At 44.5% G+C, this 17,661-nt stretch overlaps 1 protein-coding gene across 16 annotated transcripts in view; it reads left to right on the forward strand.

Annotated features, from left to right (window-relative positions):
• Nucleotides 1-17,661, forward strand: part of LOC115063394 — a 169,323-nt gene that overhangs the window by 62,948 nt on the left and 88,714 nt on the right. For 13 of the 16 annotated variants that reach the window (XR_003843236.1, XR_003843237.1, XR_003843241.1 and 10 more), the window contains one exon: nt 3,985-4,103. The exons of 2 other annotated variants lie outside the window; for them this stretch is intronic. Coding sequence is in view for 1 of the 14 variants with exons in the window: in XM_029534994.1 (XP_029390854.1) it covers nt 3,744-3,895; nt 3,985-4,103 (271 nt within the window). In the remaining 13 variants the exon portion in view is untranslated. Of the gene's footprint in view, nt 1-3,423; nt 3,896-3,984; nt 4,104-17,661 lie in introns of those variants that run through there. One more of the 16 variants, XM_029534994.1, reaches the window with a different exon arrangement.

Consider the following 17,661-nt stretch of genomic DNA (forward strand, 5'->3'; position numbering starts at 1 on the left):
CTTAAATTATTTTACATATCCTATAAGTATGATTTGACTGGAAGATTGTACAGACTTTGACAAGTCTTTGGAATGATAGCTCTCTATGGCAAAATATACTCTGAGAAAATATTTAGCAGTATATATGAAATAAGTAAATAACCTGTGTATACAAGAAACTTTTCACCTTGAAATACATGGGTTATCATATCTGTCCCTGGTGGACCCTAACCCCCCTAACCCTAACCCTAACCCTAACCCTAACCCTAACCCTAACCCTAACCCTAACCCTTTACTATTGAGATTGCAGTGTGAAAGCCCCACCCTACCTCCATAGTTTTTGCCACTCCCCATGTATCATTGGGTAAGAGAGGGACCAAAAACCATCCCATTGCTGGGAAGGACAGCCTTCTTAACACCAACACCCCTGCCATGTATGATAAAGAGAATCATCAATAAATCGTCACGTTTTAAAGCCACCATGTCTCCTCTTAGGTATTTTTCTTCTGGTCTGACTGCGAAAGGAACTTGACTTCCTACCAGACTTTGGGAGACATGGGAAAGTTTGGGACTAGAAAGAAAAGTGTCTGTTGAAAACAGAATTAATTAGGTAAAAATAAAGCTGTATAAGCTTGCTATCAGGTTTGAACATTAAACTGTATATCTATATAGCATATGGCTAATAATATCTGCTATAACTAAAGCTCTAGGAGCTGAGAATATATGCTTAGTGAATGTAAGGCCCCAGCTTCCTTTCTGGTACTAAAGACAAAGGGCAGATATGGTGGTGTGTACGCCCCTAATCCCAGCACGCTAGAGGCGGAGAAGAGCAGATCAATGGGAGTTTAAAAACAGCCAGGTCCACCTAAGGAGTTCCAGGCTAGCCAGAGCTACGTGGTAAGACTGTCTCAACTATAAACTGGCTTTATGTTGACAGTTGTTGAATGTTCAATGATGAGTTTGGAAGTTTTGTTTGTTTATTTACTATTCTTTTTCCTATCTTCAGGAGTATTTAACACAGACAACTGCTCTAGATTAATTAATTCCTCCCTAAAGGGGGCTTTATAAATAAATTTATCAGTATTATTCATAACTGGCCCGAGTTCAATATATTAACAGCACACTTCAAACCTGTACACAAACCTAATGGCTCATTGGTTGAATTGAAGAGAGTAGACTCCTATAGTTTTCATAAGCAGCATTTGAAAATAAACATTGAACTACTTTAGTAAGAAATGTAGTTCGTAAGCCAAGTCAGTGGTTCTGTAGCTGTTTAGTTTTTGACCATTTTATAGAATCTAGATATCTTTCATGTTAGTTGGTTCCAGAACGAGATGGTGAACCAGGTGTAAACTCATCCCTGGAATACAAAATTTATTTATTTCCTTGTGTCTCTTTCCGTTTTGGTTTTGTTTACTTGTTTTTCTAGTTAAGAGAGCAAGAATCCAAAATCCACACTTAATATTTTCTAAAACTACTTAAGAATGATCCATGTTTGAAAAATTTCTAATGTATCCTATAGAACTCTGTTATAACCAAGCATGCTGTCTTTGCTAAGAATAAATACAGAACAAAGCCTATAAATAAATGGTGTGCTCTAAGAGGCCAAATTATAGTGTCACCTCTGTGAAATTTCTCACATTCTCTGCTGGCCTGGACTTAGAGAGCGATGATACGGGCTTAGGACTCCTGTATCCACTGAGTGTGCCGTGACACAAAACTATGCATAATCCCTCCGTGGGGTACAATTTTCACAGTGTGTTAGCAGCACAAGAAAGCCTCTGAAATAGAAGTGGGGGGTCTGAATGTATTTGTTCCCATGAGTCCCGGGTGATTGACATGACTAGTGGGCTTTGTGACTTCGGGGGGGGGGGGTTGGGTTGCTTAGATTACAATCAAATTTTAAGGTGACCATGAGGTGAAACACACACTATCAGGAAGACATGAAGTGGCTTTACTACTCAAATAAAATTAAATTCCAGGAAATAAAATCCTTAAAGGGGCTGGTTGAAGAGAAGAGGGAAGACAATACCTTATCATTAAAAATCGATCAGATACTCACTAAGTACTAAGTCTCTGAGGGTTCCTTACGTTTCAGCCACTGGCAGTTCTTGGATTACACAATACTTTCACGCGCATTATCTTATTTGATCTTCTCAACAAGTAGGGAGGCCAGAGAGGGATCTAAGGGTGAGGAAATCGCATCTCAGACTTAAGTGCTCCCGAAGACGGCCCACGGAGCACCGGCAGGTGTTGGTGGGGGGTCCTCCAAATACTTTGTCCTCTGTCCCTCTGACCTCCACCAAGTACTGTGCCATATCGTCTGAACAGAGGACTCCAAAGGAGAAAGATTATGTTCTAGACCCTCAAGGAGTTTATGGTCAGTTGGGAAAATAGATTTGCCAAGCAGAAGACTTTAAATTGTTAATCTGTAATCTGGATAAAATAGGCTGTAAACACAGTTGAGCTATTTTAATGGGAAGGTAAAAATGCTATAAACTCTACCCTGTGCCCTGAAAATGAATACAAATCAAATGGATGCTTCTAAAGTTTTCCAGCCAGGCCATCAGTGTCTTTGGGAGAAATTCCTCAGCAGGAGGCAAGTCTTGTGCCAGTACATAGGAGCGCGCAGATATTTGGTGTTCAGAGATCTTACTTACTGGCTTCTGTTGTGTTTAGTACTAACGACTAGAAGCCTGTGGGAGGTCATCTTGGCCACTGTTCAGCCCTTTAAACCATTAGAGAGGCTCCAGTTTTAAGGGGAAGATTAGCTGTAGGGGTTTCCAACCATTACCTGCAGGGGTTTCCAAACTCTCCATTGCAGCATCCACATCAGCATCTACAATGTTGTAGGCCACATCTGTAGCTGTCTTGGATGCATATAACCTATAGAACAAAGGTTGAGTGTGTCTGAGAAGCAGAGAATGAACCTGTTTGTTTGGGATTGGAAGGAACTATGGACATAAAGGGTCTGCCGGAACTGGTCATTTTCACGTTCTCCTGTCCCAGTCTTCAGACCTAACTTTTTTTTCCTAATTGTCCCAGAAGCAAAATTCCATGCTGAGTCTCTGTTATTGTCTTTTCAGCAGCCAAGGCCTGTGCTGAGACAGCTGTTGTCCAATCACTATGTGTGTCCCTGCTTTTGTTTGTCTCACTGCGAGGTACAGTGTCTGGGAGGGAGGCCCCGTGGGGACTTGCCAACGCTTCAGCGAGCAGCTGGCCATGGTGATTTTACAAAAAGTGCCTAGCCAGGTTCAGCAGCCTCCAAGACAGTTCCAAGATCGTCTTCCAGATGCTCATTGGTAAAGAATCCGATGGACTAGGCCTGCCTAGGGATTATGCCATAAGGTCTTGTCTGCTGTCACGGAGGCCTTAAACAGCCCCCCAGCCCACCCCAACTCCCCCACCCCTGTTGCACGCAGCTGCTGCTAGGCACCATGCTGAGTAAACACGTTACCAGGAAAACCACTGGAGGTCTCATCAGTACCACCCACCTCTCTATGCTGAGCACCTAGGAGCCCACATGATGCAAGCCTGTTGCCTATTAAGCCCAAGTATGTAGCCACGCCCATTGGACCACTCTTGTCCTCAGAGTTTCATTCTTTGACTTCCTCTTTGAGGATGGAAATGGATTTCTGCTGAGTCACTGCAGCCTTCCTTTCCTCCTGTGGTGGTAAACAGCCTCTGGCACTGGCTCTATCGCACACTAGCTGTGCAACCTTGGGAAAGTTACCAGAGAATTCTCGACGCCTTCCGTTCCTGATATGTGGCACCATGATGATTATAACAGCTACCTCAGAAAGTTACTGACCGGTTTTGGCCCCGGGGAGAGCTGTGAACACTGCTTAAGATGTGTTCTGGGCTGTGTTATGGTTTGCTCTTTGCTTCTGTTCCTCCTGTTCCGAGTCTGTTCCAGGTACCGCAAGAATGAGAAGATGCAGTAGGTGCCCTCAGTGGGTATACAGTGTATACGATAAATCAGCGTGTGTCTTCTTTGCTCAACAGGTGGGGGGAAGTCACGACATGTACTTCTGACTCTATGCTTGCCTTGAGGAACAATGGCATGACACAGGGATGTGGACGTTTTTCAACCAGATGCTTCGGTACAGCAGTGTCGGCACACAGTAAGTGCCCAGCGCCATAGAAACGTTTTTTGTTGTTTTTTTTTTTTCCGCTTTAATTGTTAGGCTGGCAGAATGAGTGCTGAGACCGAGCATGTGGCCGGAGGTTGAGGGCGAGGAGGTGGTGGTGCTCCTGGGGAAGTCTTCCAAGAGACAGTATCCTTGAGCTCGGCTCTGATCAGTGAGTAGGCGTTAGCCAGTAAGAGAAGAGGGCTAAGAGTGTTCCAGGCAGAAGGAACATTGTGTGCAGAGTTAGGGAGGCGTGAAACAGCACAATACACCCGGGGAACTCCGAGCAGGCAAAGTACGAGTGGCGCCCCATCCTTACTGAGACATACAGCGTGCATTTGTTAAATTAGTATTAGAGATTGGAGGCTGGGAAATGGGGCATTGCTTGATCATTCGGGCCTGTAGCATTAACCGAACAACCACTGAGGAGGAATTGGCTAAGAGGCTTTTAATTGTTCCCTGTATGCGTGCTCAGTGCTGTCTCGGATCTGCATCAACCACTCTTTTTTTTTTTTTTTTGCCTTTTTTCCCCAAAATTGAGATAGGGTCATATTTCCTATGTAACCAAAGATAACCTTGACTCTGTCTTCCTGCTTTTACCTCCAAAGTGCTGAGATTACAGGCCTATGCCAGCATGCCCAGTTTTATGTGGTCATGGGGTTTCAGTCTTGGCCTTTGTGCACACGGGGGCAAGCGTTCTATCCACTAAACCATGTCCTCAGCCCCTTCTTATCTTCTTCTACGGGGAAACAAACCCTGTTGCCTCCCTTTTCCTCCAGAATGACAGAGATGAATCTGAGTGGAGCTGCTGGGATCCCGGCATAGGTACCAACACTTCTGTGGGTGACAGGCTGCTTTAGATCAGAGGTCAGCAAACCCTGGCTTAAGGGTCAGCCCCAGTGCAGTGCCCTGGCCTAGGAGTCCATCCACTGGGACAGTTGATCCCTCTGTACACATTCACTCATCCTCCCACAGGTTGGCCTACACTCTGCCAGTAATGGCAGGTTCAAGAGAGACAGTGGAGGTAGGCCCTTGAGGCTCGGCTTGGACTCAGCACAGTTACTTCTGGTCCATTCTGATAGCCAGAGCTAGAGAGAGGCAAAAAACCAACCTGGATTGGAAGGGTCCAGAGTGCAGTCCCAGTTCTTGATCAGAGCCGCTACAAAGTGACTCTGCAGACAGCAGGGAGACTGGAGGGACAGAACCTGGCCGTGTTTGAAATCCCAAGCAATCAATCATACTTTGGAGCGGCACGCATCCCAACCACAGATTTTTAAAAAAGTTGTCTCTGGGTCTCACGGGGAAAGCTGTATTCATCATACCTGTCTGTTCAGCCCCCACCCACAGCTATGAGTCATCACTCTCTTCAACTCAGGGGACCATTATCCTCTAGCACATGACAGACACAGAGGGGGAGGAGAATGGGGCTCGTTGGTGAGACCCAGACCCACATTCCTGACCCTACCTGATGAATTTCACTAGGGAACTGGGCTCGATATTAACCCATTAAAGACGTAAAGCAAATCGTTATCCCAGATGAAACCAGTGGCTGAACTGAACGTCCTTTGGGACTAATGTCTAAACAGACCAACACAAAATACTCTTGCTCATCACTCCGTGCCCCACTTAAATGCAGGTGGCATTAAAATTGATCACTGATGTCTCTCTATATAGATGGGACTGAACCAACAGATATGGGACAGCTCCTTTTCTCACTAGCTGTTGGCTGGTCTCACCCCCACCCCGCCCCATTATTGCTCTCACTCTCTCTCTCTGTCTCATGTGTCCGGTGTGTGTGTGTGTGTGTGTGTGTGTGTGTTATGTTTCTGTTTCTCGGGGTGCATGTGCATGTGTGAGGAAGTCAGAGGTAGACATGGAATGTCTTCCACAACCACTCTCCATCCCATTTTTTGTTTGTTTTTTGAGACAGGTTGTCTCTGATCCTGGAATTCATCAGTTTGGCTAGACTGGCTGGCCAGTGAGCCTCCCTACCACTGGGATTAAAGATGCATGTCATCATGCCTGACTTTACAAGGGTACCTGGCATTCCAATCCCAGGTTCAGATGCTTGCACAGCCAGCATTCTACCAACTGAGCCACCTACCTCCCTAACCCATGTTCCTGTTCAGTTTGTCAAGATAGGGTCTCATCCTCTAGACCTGGTTGGCCCTGAACTTGTGGCCCTGTTGAGTTTATAGTCAGGAGCCACTGTGTGAATTTTTTTTTAAGTTTCTTGCCAGAAATTCATCGCTGTTATCAAACTTGTTTTAATAAAGAATGTTTAGTATAAAGAAAAAGGATGTCAAAAAACCCTTCATTGCGGTCCTCTCCCTGGTGCCAGGGGATGGCAGAGCACAGAACTCATATACAGCACTTGTTTGTTAAGAACTTCCCGAAAGGTGATTAAACAGAAACCAAACTTTCAGTCAGACAAAAACCACATGGCTTCGGTTTGAGACTATTCCTTCTGTTCCAAAGCCGCTCGGGGTCCTTTGGCGTCTGCAGGAAGCTGACGCCCTGACACCAACTTCCAATGGAGTTGCTGTTGAGACTTCTGTAGGAGCAGCATCCGTGGGTGGAAGGAACATGCCAGATCTCAGGGAACTATTAGATGCCTGTTGACTCAGGCGGCAGGACCAGCTGTGAACAGGAATGTATTTTTACGTAGCTGCAGTGGAAAGGAACAGGCCTGTTGATATTAATGCCGAGGTGGGGACAGAACCTGCTGGGATATTTGTGGAAGGTTTGGTTTATGGGGGATGGGGAGATAGCGTTGTCTCAGAAGGTACAGCTCGAAGATTCTAAACTCAGAATTAATGCTGGACATAATGGCACATGCCTTTAATCCCAGCATTTGAGAGGTGGAGGAAGGAGGGTCAGGAGGTCAGAGAGAGAGAGAGAGAGAGAGAGAGAGAGAGAGAGAGAGAGAGAGAGAGAGAGAGAGAAAGAGATTTTGATTGATTTTCTTGGATAGGTCACATGATTGAATGATATGGCTACCAGGTAAAGTCCTTTCAAAATTAGACCCCAGCAAAGATTTATTTCTTTCATGGTTCTGTATCTCCCACCCACCTTAGGAATGTCTTTTAAAAACACAAATCCTGCCAGCCAGCTGCCCCTGGAAAGAAGTCAAGTGGGATGACTTCCTGTTCAGGGGGAGGGAGCAGGGGGTGTCACCTCGGCTGCCCCTCCTCTCCTCCCAGCTCTTAGGCAGCGCCCAAGATCTTCCTTCCTGCCTGCAGAGGAAGCCGTGGTGTTCTCTCAACCCTACCTTGGCATTCCTTGATGTCTTAGAGAAGCAGATGACCCCGGCTGAGCCAGACTGTCAGCAGAATAGCCGCTCTCGAGGCTGCGTTTGGAAATTTCCATTCTTTGCTTGCAGCTCTGAAAAAAAAAAAAAAAAAAATCTAAAGAGCCCAGTAGCTGGGAAATTTCCACAATGGAAAATTTTAACATATTCTTTAGCTCTAAACTGTGCAGGTTTATAGACATTATTTTTTTTTCTTTCTGGTAATTTCTTTCTTTAAGAACAATTTATGAACACGGTACCACTGGAGCTGAGGGAACAGGAGGGCAGGGTGACCTAGGGGGTGGGCATAGCTTGCTTAACAGGAGGCTGCACTATATAACGGTGTGACCACTCAGAGAACCATCATCCTGAGGCCCGCTGGGTGGGAACTCATCCAAGTAGAGCTCACTTGCCCAGGAACACTGCAGGGAAATCTGTGTAGAGCCTTGAAATGGAAAATGCACACGGATACAACTTGGGAGCCTGACATGGTGAGTCACGTTGCCAGCGAAAGCAACCCCAAGCAGATGATTCTGTAGACCGCTGCTTCCTGAACCTGAACTTAAGCTGTAGGCTCCGAAGCAGTCAGTTGAGGGTGGGACCTAGGCTTCGTTGCCGACTGATGCTGACCGTCCGGGTGATGCTGATGCTGCCCTTGCTGAGGACCATGGTGTGCGGCATAGCGAGACCTTCGTCAGCATGCAGCCAGTGCCCTGCTGGCTGAACACTGCCAGAGGGTGGCTGGAGGTGAGCTCAGGTTACAAAGTTGAGGTCTCAGAATGGAACTCAAAGTCCTCTGGAGAGATGTCCCATGTCAGTCTGGATAAAGTGGCTCTTTTAGAATGGAGGGGGTGCACAGCGTTGCCAGAAGGCTTGGATTCTAGAAATCGGGACCTTTCCAGAGAAACCCACGTGTAGCTGGTGATGGTTCCTTAGCTGAGCCTGGTTCCTGAATGGTTCTCCAGCACTGAGTGAATGACCAGTTCCCAACACTGACTGTTTCCCAGCATCCTATGAAGACAAGAGTCCCGAGAGGGAGTTTCTGCCACTCATGTTCACTGTTATTGAAATCAAATTTTAAAGGGACTTGATGGTTTTCTCAACAGCCATCTCACCTGCTGGACAGAGGAAAGGAGAGGGAGAGGGGAGAGGAAGAGAAGGAAAAGGGGAGGTACAATTATTAATCTGGGGTGCTTCCACCTTTGATCTGTAGTGGGTCTGCTCCGTGCATTTTTTAAAGCAACGCTTGACCTAGTTCTGACTTTCTTTTCAATTGGACTTGGGGTAGTTTATTAGTCCATACACAGAGGACGGCGCAGAGGGAAAACCAAGGGAGATGGCAGTCATGCGAATGTAGTAGTTGCGAGACAGACTTGATTGCATGGAGTATTATATCTCTGTCCTGCTTTGCTAGCACCCACATAGTAGTTTAAAATATCCGTGACTTTCAGGATTGCGTAGGGATTTGAACATCTGCAGGTTGGTTGGTAACGTCTTCTTGAGATACTTCCTCCCTGATGGGAGGTGTGAAAGGACATCCTCTGGGCTTTGTAGAGGAGAGCTGATTGGTTTCCTTAACGTGATGTTTGATGAGTCATTCTTCACCTAGGAGTTCTCTCAGGACCTGCAGTCAATCAAACAATTTGCTTGATCCATTTAAAGTCACATTGTTATTATTATTATTATTTTATTACTATTGTTATTAATTACTCAAAGGAGTGCTTTTGTTTTATGCTTCAGGTGACATTCACATAACAAAATCTACTATTTTAAAGGCAGCAATACAGAAACCTGTAGTGTCTTTGTGACATTGCACAACTTCCCCTTGTATCCAGTTCCCAAACATTTTTATCACTCCCAAAGGGAAGCCTCGCATCCATTAAGCTGTTACTGCCTGATGCTGGCTCCCTCCTTCCGGAACCTGGTCACTGCCAATTTACTTTCACTGTGGTTCCCAGTCTGGGTATTTTACATAAGTGAATTCCAACCATGTGTGGCCCTTTACTAAGTCACATCTCCTTAAGAATAAACATTATGGTTATAGGGAAACCTAATATTATTGAGTGCTTACAGCAGGAGATGTGTGACCCTTACAAGTAGACTTCATATACAGACAAGAACATGGAGATTCAGAGAATTGCCCACCCATACCTTCTGGCCAAGCAACGAAGAGGCTTCCGTAGCCAGGCCCACTTTCACTAGAGCATTTCCCAATTGCTGTGGCTCCAGCTCCTTCTCAAGTTTAACAACTTCACAGAGCCCTGACTCGAATTCTGAATGCAGCCTTAGTTGCTTACAGCTGCTTTTTTTTTTTTTTTCCCTTTAGCGGTGCGGTAAGTCCAGGCAAACTCCTTTGAAGAGCTCATTAAAACTGCTAAAATAAAGTCTTAGAAACAGGTGCATTCATTAGCAGAAAATGCAGATGATTATGTTAATATCACATTCAGGTGACAAATTTAAAGGCATCAGAATCATGAAGGATAAAAGGATTTTTTTCCCCCGAGGCTAGAGTTAACTTCTTTTGGGGGGTTTTGTTCTGGGTAGCATGTGACTGACTACAGCTGTCCAAAGTGGGAAACCTGCAGTGTTAGTTCACAAAAATAAAGCTGTTCTGTGATATCATGCTCCTCTTTATGATTTCTTGGGTCTCAAGCTATGAAAAGAAAGCCGAGGGATTGTCTACAACCTTATGGTTGGATCTAGCCTGCCATTGATAACTTATTGCCCACCAGGCCCAAAGATGATTCAGATATGTCGACAGGCGGAGCATTGCTTCTTTTGGTTGCATACACAAGACCCTGATTCTTTGCATTGAAAGAGTAAATCAGGGTAGGCAATGATTTTCAGTTTGGACCAAAAATTATTTTTACTGTGCTCTTTTTTTAATTTAAAAAATATTGAGCCTGAAATAAGATTGCGTAAAGTTTTTGTTTTGAGATGTGCATATTTTTGTATTTCCCAGATTTTCTACAATGAATTTTCAATTTTGAAATAAAAATATTTATTTGCTTATAGTTTTTCAAAGTATTTAAAAATTACAAAGGAATAACTTAACTTTCTTCCATTAATTAAATATCCCCATAAAATTTGAATATTATTTAATTGCCTGGGATATGAAACCTAGACAAGAAATATCCCCAATTTCTTACCTTTTCCAATTCCAGGATATTTGTGGTCATTTTGGTTTTCCATTGGGAAAGGAAAGAGACAAATATGGCTAGGCATCAAGTCATTTAATTAAAAAAATAATTGTGCAATATATTATTGGATTTTGTTCAGGTAAGTATGCATACACAGAAAAGGATTCACCTGCCACTTAGAAAGGGGAGAACGAGGAGACTCTTACAGGGCCCATATACTTTATTTTTAAATTATTAACATACACACTTGGGAAAGGCTTTGACTAGCTACTTTTTTTCTCCAAAATGGTATGCTTAAAATGACTATTTCTGATTGCACAACATGAATACTGAAGGCGCAATGCATTTACAAAGTACGCACGTGCGCATGCGCGTATATGTTCACGAGTGCAAGCACACACTAAGTGGATGAGCAGTGACAAGCTGAGCAATGGCTCATGTGTAGGATAATCCTGTCTTTGCCTTCTGTCATCTTCAAGTCTTCTTTTCTCTTCCCTTGCACATTCCGTCTTCGCTCTCCCTTCATCCCTGCTTTGGGATGGGTTGGGTGAAGGCACACAGTATGTTTGGTACAGTACTAGTGCTCTCATATACAGAATAAGCTCTAGCAATCAGTAGATGCCTTAAACCATAGATAGTGCCAAGATCCGTAATGTAATTCCTTTTCCATCATAACTTTCTGTATGCTCACTGCATGCAATAGCCATAACTTTTGCAGTTTGGGACTGACCGCAAAGTAGGACACAGATTTCTGTTTTCTTTTTTTCCTACCATTTTATAGGTAAAAGATTTGGGTTTTTTGTTTGTTTTGTTTGTTTGTTTGTTTTTCTGTAGGTCTCAGAAACCTCAGTGTCTTCTTCTTTTTTTTTTTTTCTTTCCTTAGCAAGTTAAGAAAGTTTACTTCTTCACTTAAAGGAAACCCTTTATGGTTTCTCTGTTGTCAGCACCATCATGTCTTTAGGCCATTAGTAAATCACATAGTGGGTTACTTGAAGGAATCACTGTGATCTCATGGCAAGGAAATAAGGTAGCCAAGATGGCTGCTGAGTGGCTCATGGGCCACTTACAGTGGGGATACACTGGGCAAAGGGATGAGACGTATCTCAGGAGGGAACGGCATGAACTTTCATCCTACTTCCCAGAATGACATGCAATTTTAAATGTATAAATTTTTCATTTCTAGAACTTTCCATTTCATAGTTTAAGTCGAAGGATTGCTAAGGCAAGAGGATACAGTTGTATACACACTCTCCCTGTTAGGACTACTCTCACCGAAGCCTTTCTCCCAGCTGCCACCCTCAGTGTGATTCCCTGGGACTTCACTGATGCAGCTCCTTCACTGCTGGACAGCTCCTCACCGCCTACAAGTACTTTTCCACCCACCTCTCCTCCGTTCAATTCTCAGAGCTGGCACTGTCACAGAAGCCTCTGATTCTACACAAAATGAGGATGGTGGCCAGCAGAGACTCCTGTCCTTCCAGCGTGTAGCATCAGCACCATAAGGAGAGCAGGCTGAGTTCAGAACCTGAAGATAAACGCAAGAGGTGAAGCCAACCGTCCTCATGGATGTCTGTCTTCTAGAACTTACCAGCTAGTCACGCAGCTTGACTGTGACCTCTCTTTCCCATCACAAACACTCGTCTTATTTGTCATCCTCACTTCATTTAGATGTATCATCAGAGCACATGTAGTACTATAAATTAAGTGGGAAAAGGAAGAGGAGGAGGAGGAAGAGAGAAGAGGAGGAGAAAGAAGAGGAGGAAGAAGAGGAGGAGGAGGGAAAGAGGAGGAAGATTCTGTTACTATTCAGGACCCAGACTCAAAGAAGTATAACCCTTAGGGTCCTTCAGGAAAGTAAGGTAACTGAGTCATTTGGCTTAAGGACACTTTCATTGGTCCATACAATAAGGGCCAACTTGTGAGCTATGCCTACAAGCCTGAGTAGCCTCCTATTGTCCAGATGTCTGCCTGTATCATCCTCTTATCCCTCTAACACAGTGTGCCACACAAGAAATCCTGAGATTATTTCATGCGGGGAACCAGCCTTAAATGATAGCCCAGTGTTTACAAGTACTGCTAGAGTTGAGCCATGTGTCTCCAAGCCTCCTAAATACGAAATCCTGTTAGAAGAAAGCGGAAGGTCTAGCAGTATTTCGGAACCACTCGCTATGGACACAAAAAATACAGAGAGCAGAAGAAATTCATCTGGGAGGTCAAGTGCCCTGAGAACACAGCCAGATGCCCCACCCTTTGCCCCACCCTTTCGCTTTGCTCCACAGGAGATTCCTGTAAAATGAGCCTGTAAAAAGACCAAAGTAGCAATGGGTTTTTGAGAAGTGAATTGGGGTGATGAGTTAAGAAGAAAAAAGGCTGAACTGAGATGTTGGTTAAGTTAAGTAGAACCGAGAGGATTTTAGGTGGTTATTACTCAAGGGCTTGTAAAGAAATCCATGCCGGGCACGGTGGCGCACACCTTTAATCCCAGCACTNNGGAGGCAGAGGCAGGNNGATTTCTGAGTTNGAGGCCAGCCTGGTCTACAAAGTGAGTTCCAGGACAGCCAGGGCTACACAAAGAAACCCTGTCTCGAAAAACCAAAAAAAAAAAAAAAAAGAAAGAAAAAAGAAAAGAAAAGAAAGAAAGAAAGAAAGAAAGAAAGAAAGAAAGAAAGAAAGAAAGAAAGAAAGAAAGAAATTCATATGTTAAAGAGCACAAAGAAAATAAGAAACCCCTCTATATTCCATCACCTAAAGGGAACCACTGTGTGCAGGTCCAGGGGCAGATCACCTTATCTCAAGCTACTTCCTGCCCTCAGGAACAGCGATTCCTCGCCCACCTCTGGCAGAACTAATATCCTGTGACCTAATAGATAGAGCCTGCTGGGACCTGTTAATTTTGCAGGCCATTACCTCCCACCAACCCCAAAGCTAGGAATGTCATTGGAGAGTGTCCCGAGCACATGAAAACCTTCCCTCATCTGACTGTACCCATGTCTCTGGCTTGCCCACCAGTGTATTTAAACTTGCCTTGATCTATGACTTTCTGTAAGACTATACAAACTTCATGAAACTGTTTCTGCATTGGAACATGGAATTTGAGGTAACCTACATCTGTTTCCAGGCCATTGTTATTCAAAATGGCTCCAGAATAAACCCTCTTATTCCCATTTTTTAAAAGATAACCATTGTAAATGCCAGGGGAACAACATTTCTGCGTCATGTCAGATGTAGAAATAAAAACTTGTTAATTTACTTGTTTTTTTTTTATTGTGCATTGAGTGTGTGTGTGTGTGTGTGTGTGTGTGTGTGTGTGTGTGTGTGTGTACAGGACACATGCTAGGGTGGAGGTCAGAATTCAGTCTTTGGAATTCAGTTCTCTCCTATCTTCTTGGTTGGAGGGCTTGAACTGAGATCATCAGGAGTGTGCTGCAAGCACTCTTACTCTTTAAACCATCTTGTCAGCCCATTCATTGACTGATTGACTGACACAACCAGTCCATGCTAGCCTAGAATTCACTTAGTAGCCAGATTGATCTTACCTCAGTACCCTTGAGTACTGGGGTATTTTAGAATTATAGAAAGTGACATGCATTTGGGCTTCTATGTTTGGCTCTAAAATCCTCACCTGTAAAGCTATGATAGGAAGGCAGTTAATTAGAACCCTCTGTTGATAAGCAGCCATAGCACTGAATGCAATAAACACTAAGGATATTTGAATTTTCTTCTGTATACACATATTCTAATCCTCAGTTCAGCTCCTCTATTCTAAAGCATACTGTGACAAGGGAGGAAGGTTTCCCTAATGTCTTCTCTTTAGAAATAAACTTTAGACTGAGGCCTTTGACTGTATTATATAATGAGAGCTGCTTTCTAGCTTTTGCATATTGGTTGGGCCACTCTGGCTCGTTGGACATCTCCTTTGATTGGCCATTGCCTAGCTACAGCAGTTAGAAGGAAATCCAAAATTTTCTCTTTTTTATTGTAAATAAAAGGAGGCAGCAATGATGACCCATTTAAGCAAGTTTTGGGGTGTGTGAGTATGTGTGTGTGTGTGTGTGTTGCTCTCTAACTTTTGGGACGTGATCTCCCATTGAACCTGGAGCTCACTTGGACTGACTGGCCAGAAAGTCTCCATCACCCCAATCCTGGGAGTATGGGCACACACTGCCCCACCCCTTGGCGTGGTGCTGGGGAGCTGAACTCCAGCCCTCATGGCTAGCAGCTGACCCACCTCCCAGTCCTGGCATTTTGACAGAGTTCTAGGTGTTTTCCCAAGTCCAGTTCTACTGAGTATCACATTTCTGCAGTGCTGCTCTGAAAAAGTGCGGGCTTTGTCAACGCTAGGCAAGCTCTCCTGGTGAGCTACCCCAGCCCAACCTGTACTCTTAAATTTCTACACTTATGGGTGTTTAAGATGTGCATCGTTTTTAAGATCCCATTTATTTATTAGGGGCCCTCCCCCTCCATAAGCTTGTTTTTGTTGTGTAGAGCTGAAGTGATTTTACTAATTTATTCCTTTATGAGAAGCAAAGAGAACACGCTGTCTCTGCTCCTAAGTATGCCTTACTAAATCCACATTAGGCAAAAATTTGACTGGAAAATTCCCAAGCTTTGCTTCTTCATATTACAAAACCCGAGAACCCAGTGGTCTCTGCACTGTGTGTTACAGTCAGAGAACATTGCTGTAGCCCAAAGGACAGCTTTTTCCAGGTATTAGTGTGGCGGCTCTCCAGTCACATTTGATGAGTAGACACAGTCACAGGCCACTTCCTGGCTTACTCATCACTTGCACACAGGTCACAGAGGCCGAAGAAGAAAGCCAGTCACTCCCGGATAACCCACGGAGCATGGCGAAGATAATTGCTTCATCGAAATTATAGATTTTCGAATAACAATGGCTGTTTATTTCCCTAACGTCAAATTGCTAGACCACCTCACCCATTTTCCTGAAAAAGATGGATTAAATAATTTTAGTAGAGTAAATCATGTTTTTCACCGATGTTTAGTACTAATATAGTTTCAATTTTAATCCCAAGCTAAAAGTGATATGTAACGCTTCTCTTCTTAGTGATATTTGTGTTGTAGTTTGAATCTGAACACCTCCCCCAACGCGCACGCGCTCACACACACATACACACACACACACACACACACACACACACGCACGCACACACCAGGTTCATCATGTGCTTGTCTTTTAGCTGGTGGCACTATTAAAATTGTAGAACCTTTAGGAAAGAGGCCTAGCTCCTGGAATTAGGTCTTTAGTGGTGAGCCTTTGAAAATCACAGCCTGGACTCTGGTTTTAGCATGGTTTCTGTTTCCCGGCCCCTGGATGTGAATTATCTCCTCTAGGTGCTCCTGTTGCCACAAACCCACCTACTCTTCTACGCCTTCCATTCCATAGTAGCCTGAAGTCCTTCAAAACCACGAGCCAAACTAAACCTCTTTATGGCAGACATGGCAGCGCAAGTCTGTAATCCATCACTTGGGAGGTTGAGGTAGGAGGGCTGCTGTGTGTCACAGGCCAGCCTGGGCCACATAGTTCTAGACAAAACTAGCCTACAGTGTGAGACTCTGTGGCAAGTAGCCGGAAATAAGCCTGGTGTGGTGGCACACGCCTTTAATCCCAGTACTCAGGAGGTAGAGGCAGGTAGATCTGAGTTTGAGGCTAGCCTGGTCTACGAAGTGAGTTGAAGGACAGCCAGGGCTGTTCCACAGAGAAAATTTGTCTTAAAAAAAAAAATTAAACAGCGAAAACAAAAGCAAAATAAAACCAAAATGATTTAAGTTCAATTTAAAGAGGAGAGGCTGGAGAGATGACCCAGCAGTTAAGAGCACTGCCTGCTTTTCCAAAGGACCTGGGTTCAATTCTCAGAACCTATGTGGTTCTTTGCAATCACCTGCATGCTTACTCCCAGGGCATCTGACCCCTGGATGTGATGTTTAGATACACATGCAGGAAAAACACCCATACATGTGAACACACAGAATCGGAGAAAAATAATAATTTGAGAAAGAGACAAAGGAGGGGGGAATGGGAGAGTAGGGAAAGCAGCAAGAAGGAAGAGAGGATGGAGGGGAGAAATGAAGGGAAAGAGTCCTTGTCCCTTTAGGTCGACTCTGTCCTACGTGTCGTTACGTGAAGCTACATAAACAGAGTGAGTACACTTGGTACATACAACCAGGGTCTTGCTCTATTTGTTCCTGTGCATAGGAGCAGGAGTCACATCATATATAAAATGTTGAGGCCCCCCCCCACTTCAAAATCCTACTCCCTCAGTCTCTTAAATTCATCAAGTGATGATCCCACCTTTTCAAACCTTTTTCTTGAGTCTCTATAGGTTCACACCATACACCCCAATCCCACCCATGCCCCTGCCCCTTCCTACTCACCCTCCGCCTTTGCAGCAGCCCACAAAAAAATAAAAAATAAAAACAAAACAATACCAAAGAAGAACATCTCATCATGGAAGCTATGGTGTGTCACAATGTATCACCCAGTATACCCTTTTGTCCACACTTTTTTACTTGCAAATGTTCATTGCAATGAGTCATTGGTCTGGTTCAAGGCCTCTGGCATCTGCTACAATACTGAATTCTCACCAGGACTTCTCTCGGATGTCCTGTTGCTGCCCCGTGTCATGGAGATCCTGCAGCTTTGGATCTGCAGGGCTGGCTCCTTCACTCACTCCAGCAGTTACAGATGGTGTAGGTGTTGGGGTGGGCTGGCTCAAAGCCCTAGATCGGGGCCTGGGTGGTAGCTGAGCTGGGCAGCTCACCAGTTCTGTACCCACACCACCAGAGTGAGCTCTCCAGCCTGTCTCCAGCTAGGTCACCCAATGTTGCAGCTGGCAAGGAGCAGGGACAGCACTTCTACTCTCATGACCTCTGGGTCAGCTCTCCCCCACCCATGGCACTACATGGGAGATGAGGTGCAGGGCCAGCGTTCCCATGCCCCTACCAATAATCTCAATATCAGTGTCTTAAGAAACAGACTAATTTGAAGCATGGGACATTCTGAATGCTAACCTAAAAACTCCTTTATGGCATGCAATTCCATTCTACAATGAGGAATTTCCACGATGCCACCACCAGGATTGTTTTAATAAAGATTCTTCTTTCA

The sequence above is a fragment of the Mus pahari genome, chromosome 2 (genome assembly GCF_900095145.1).
Source record: "Mus pahari chromosome 2, PAHARI_EIJ_v1.1, whole genome shotgun sequence".
In the NCBI taxonomy this organism is placed as follows: Eukaryota; Metazoa; Chordata; class Mammalia; order Rodentia; family Muridae; genus Mus; species Mus pahari.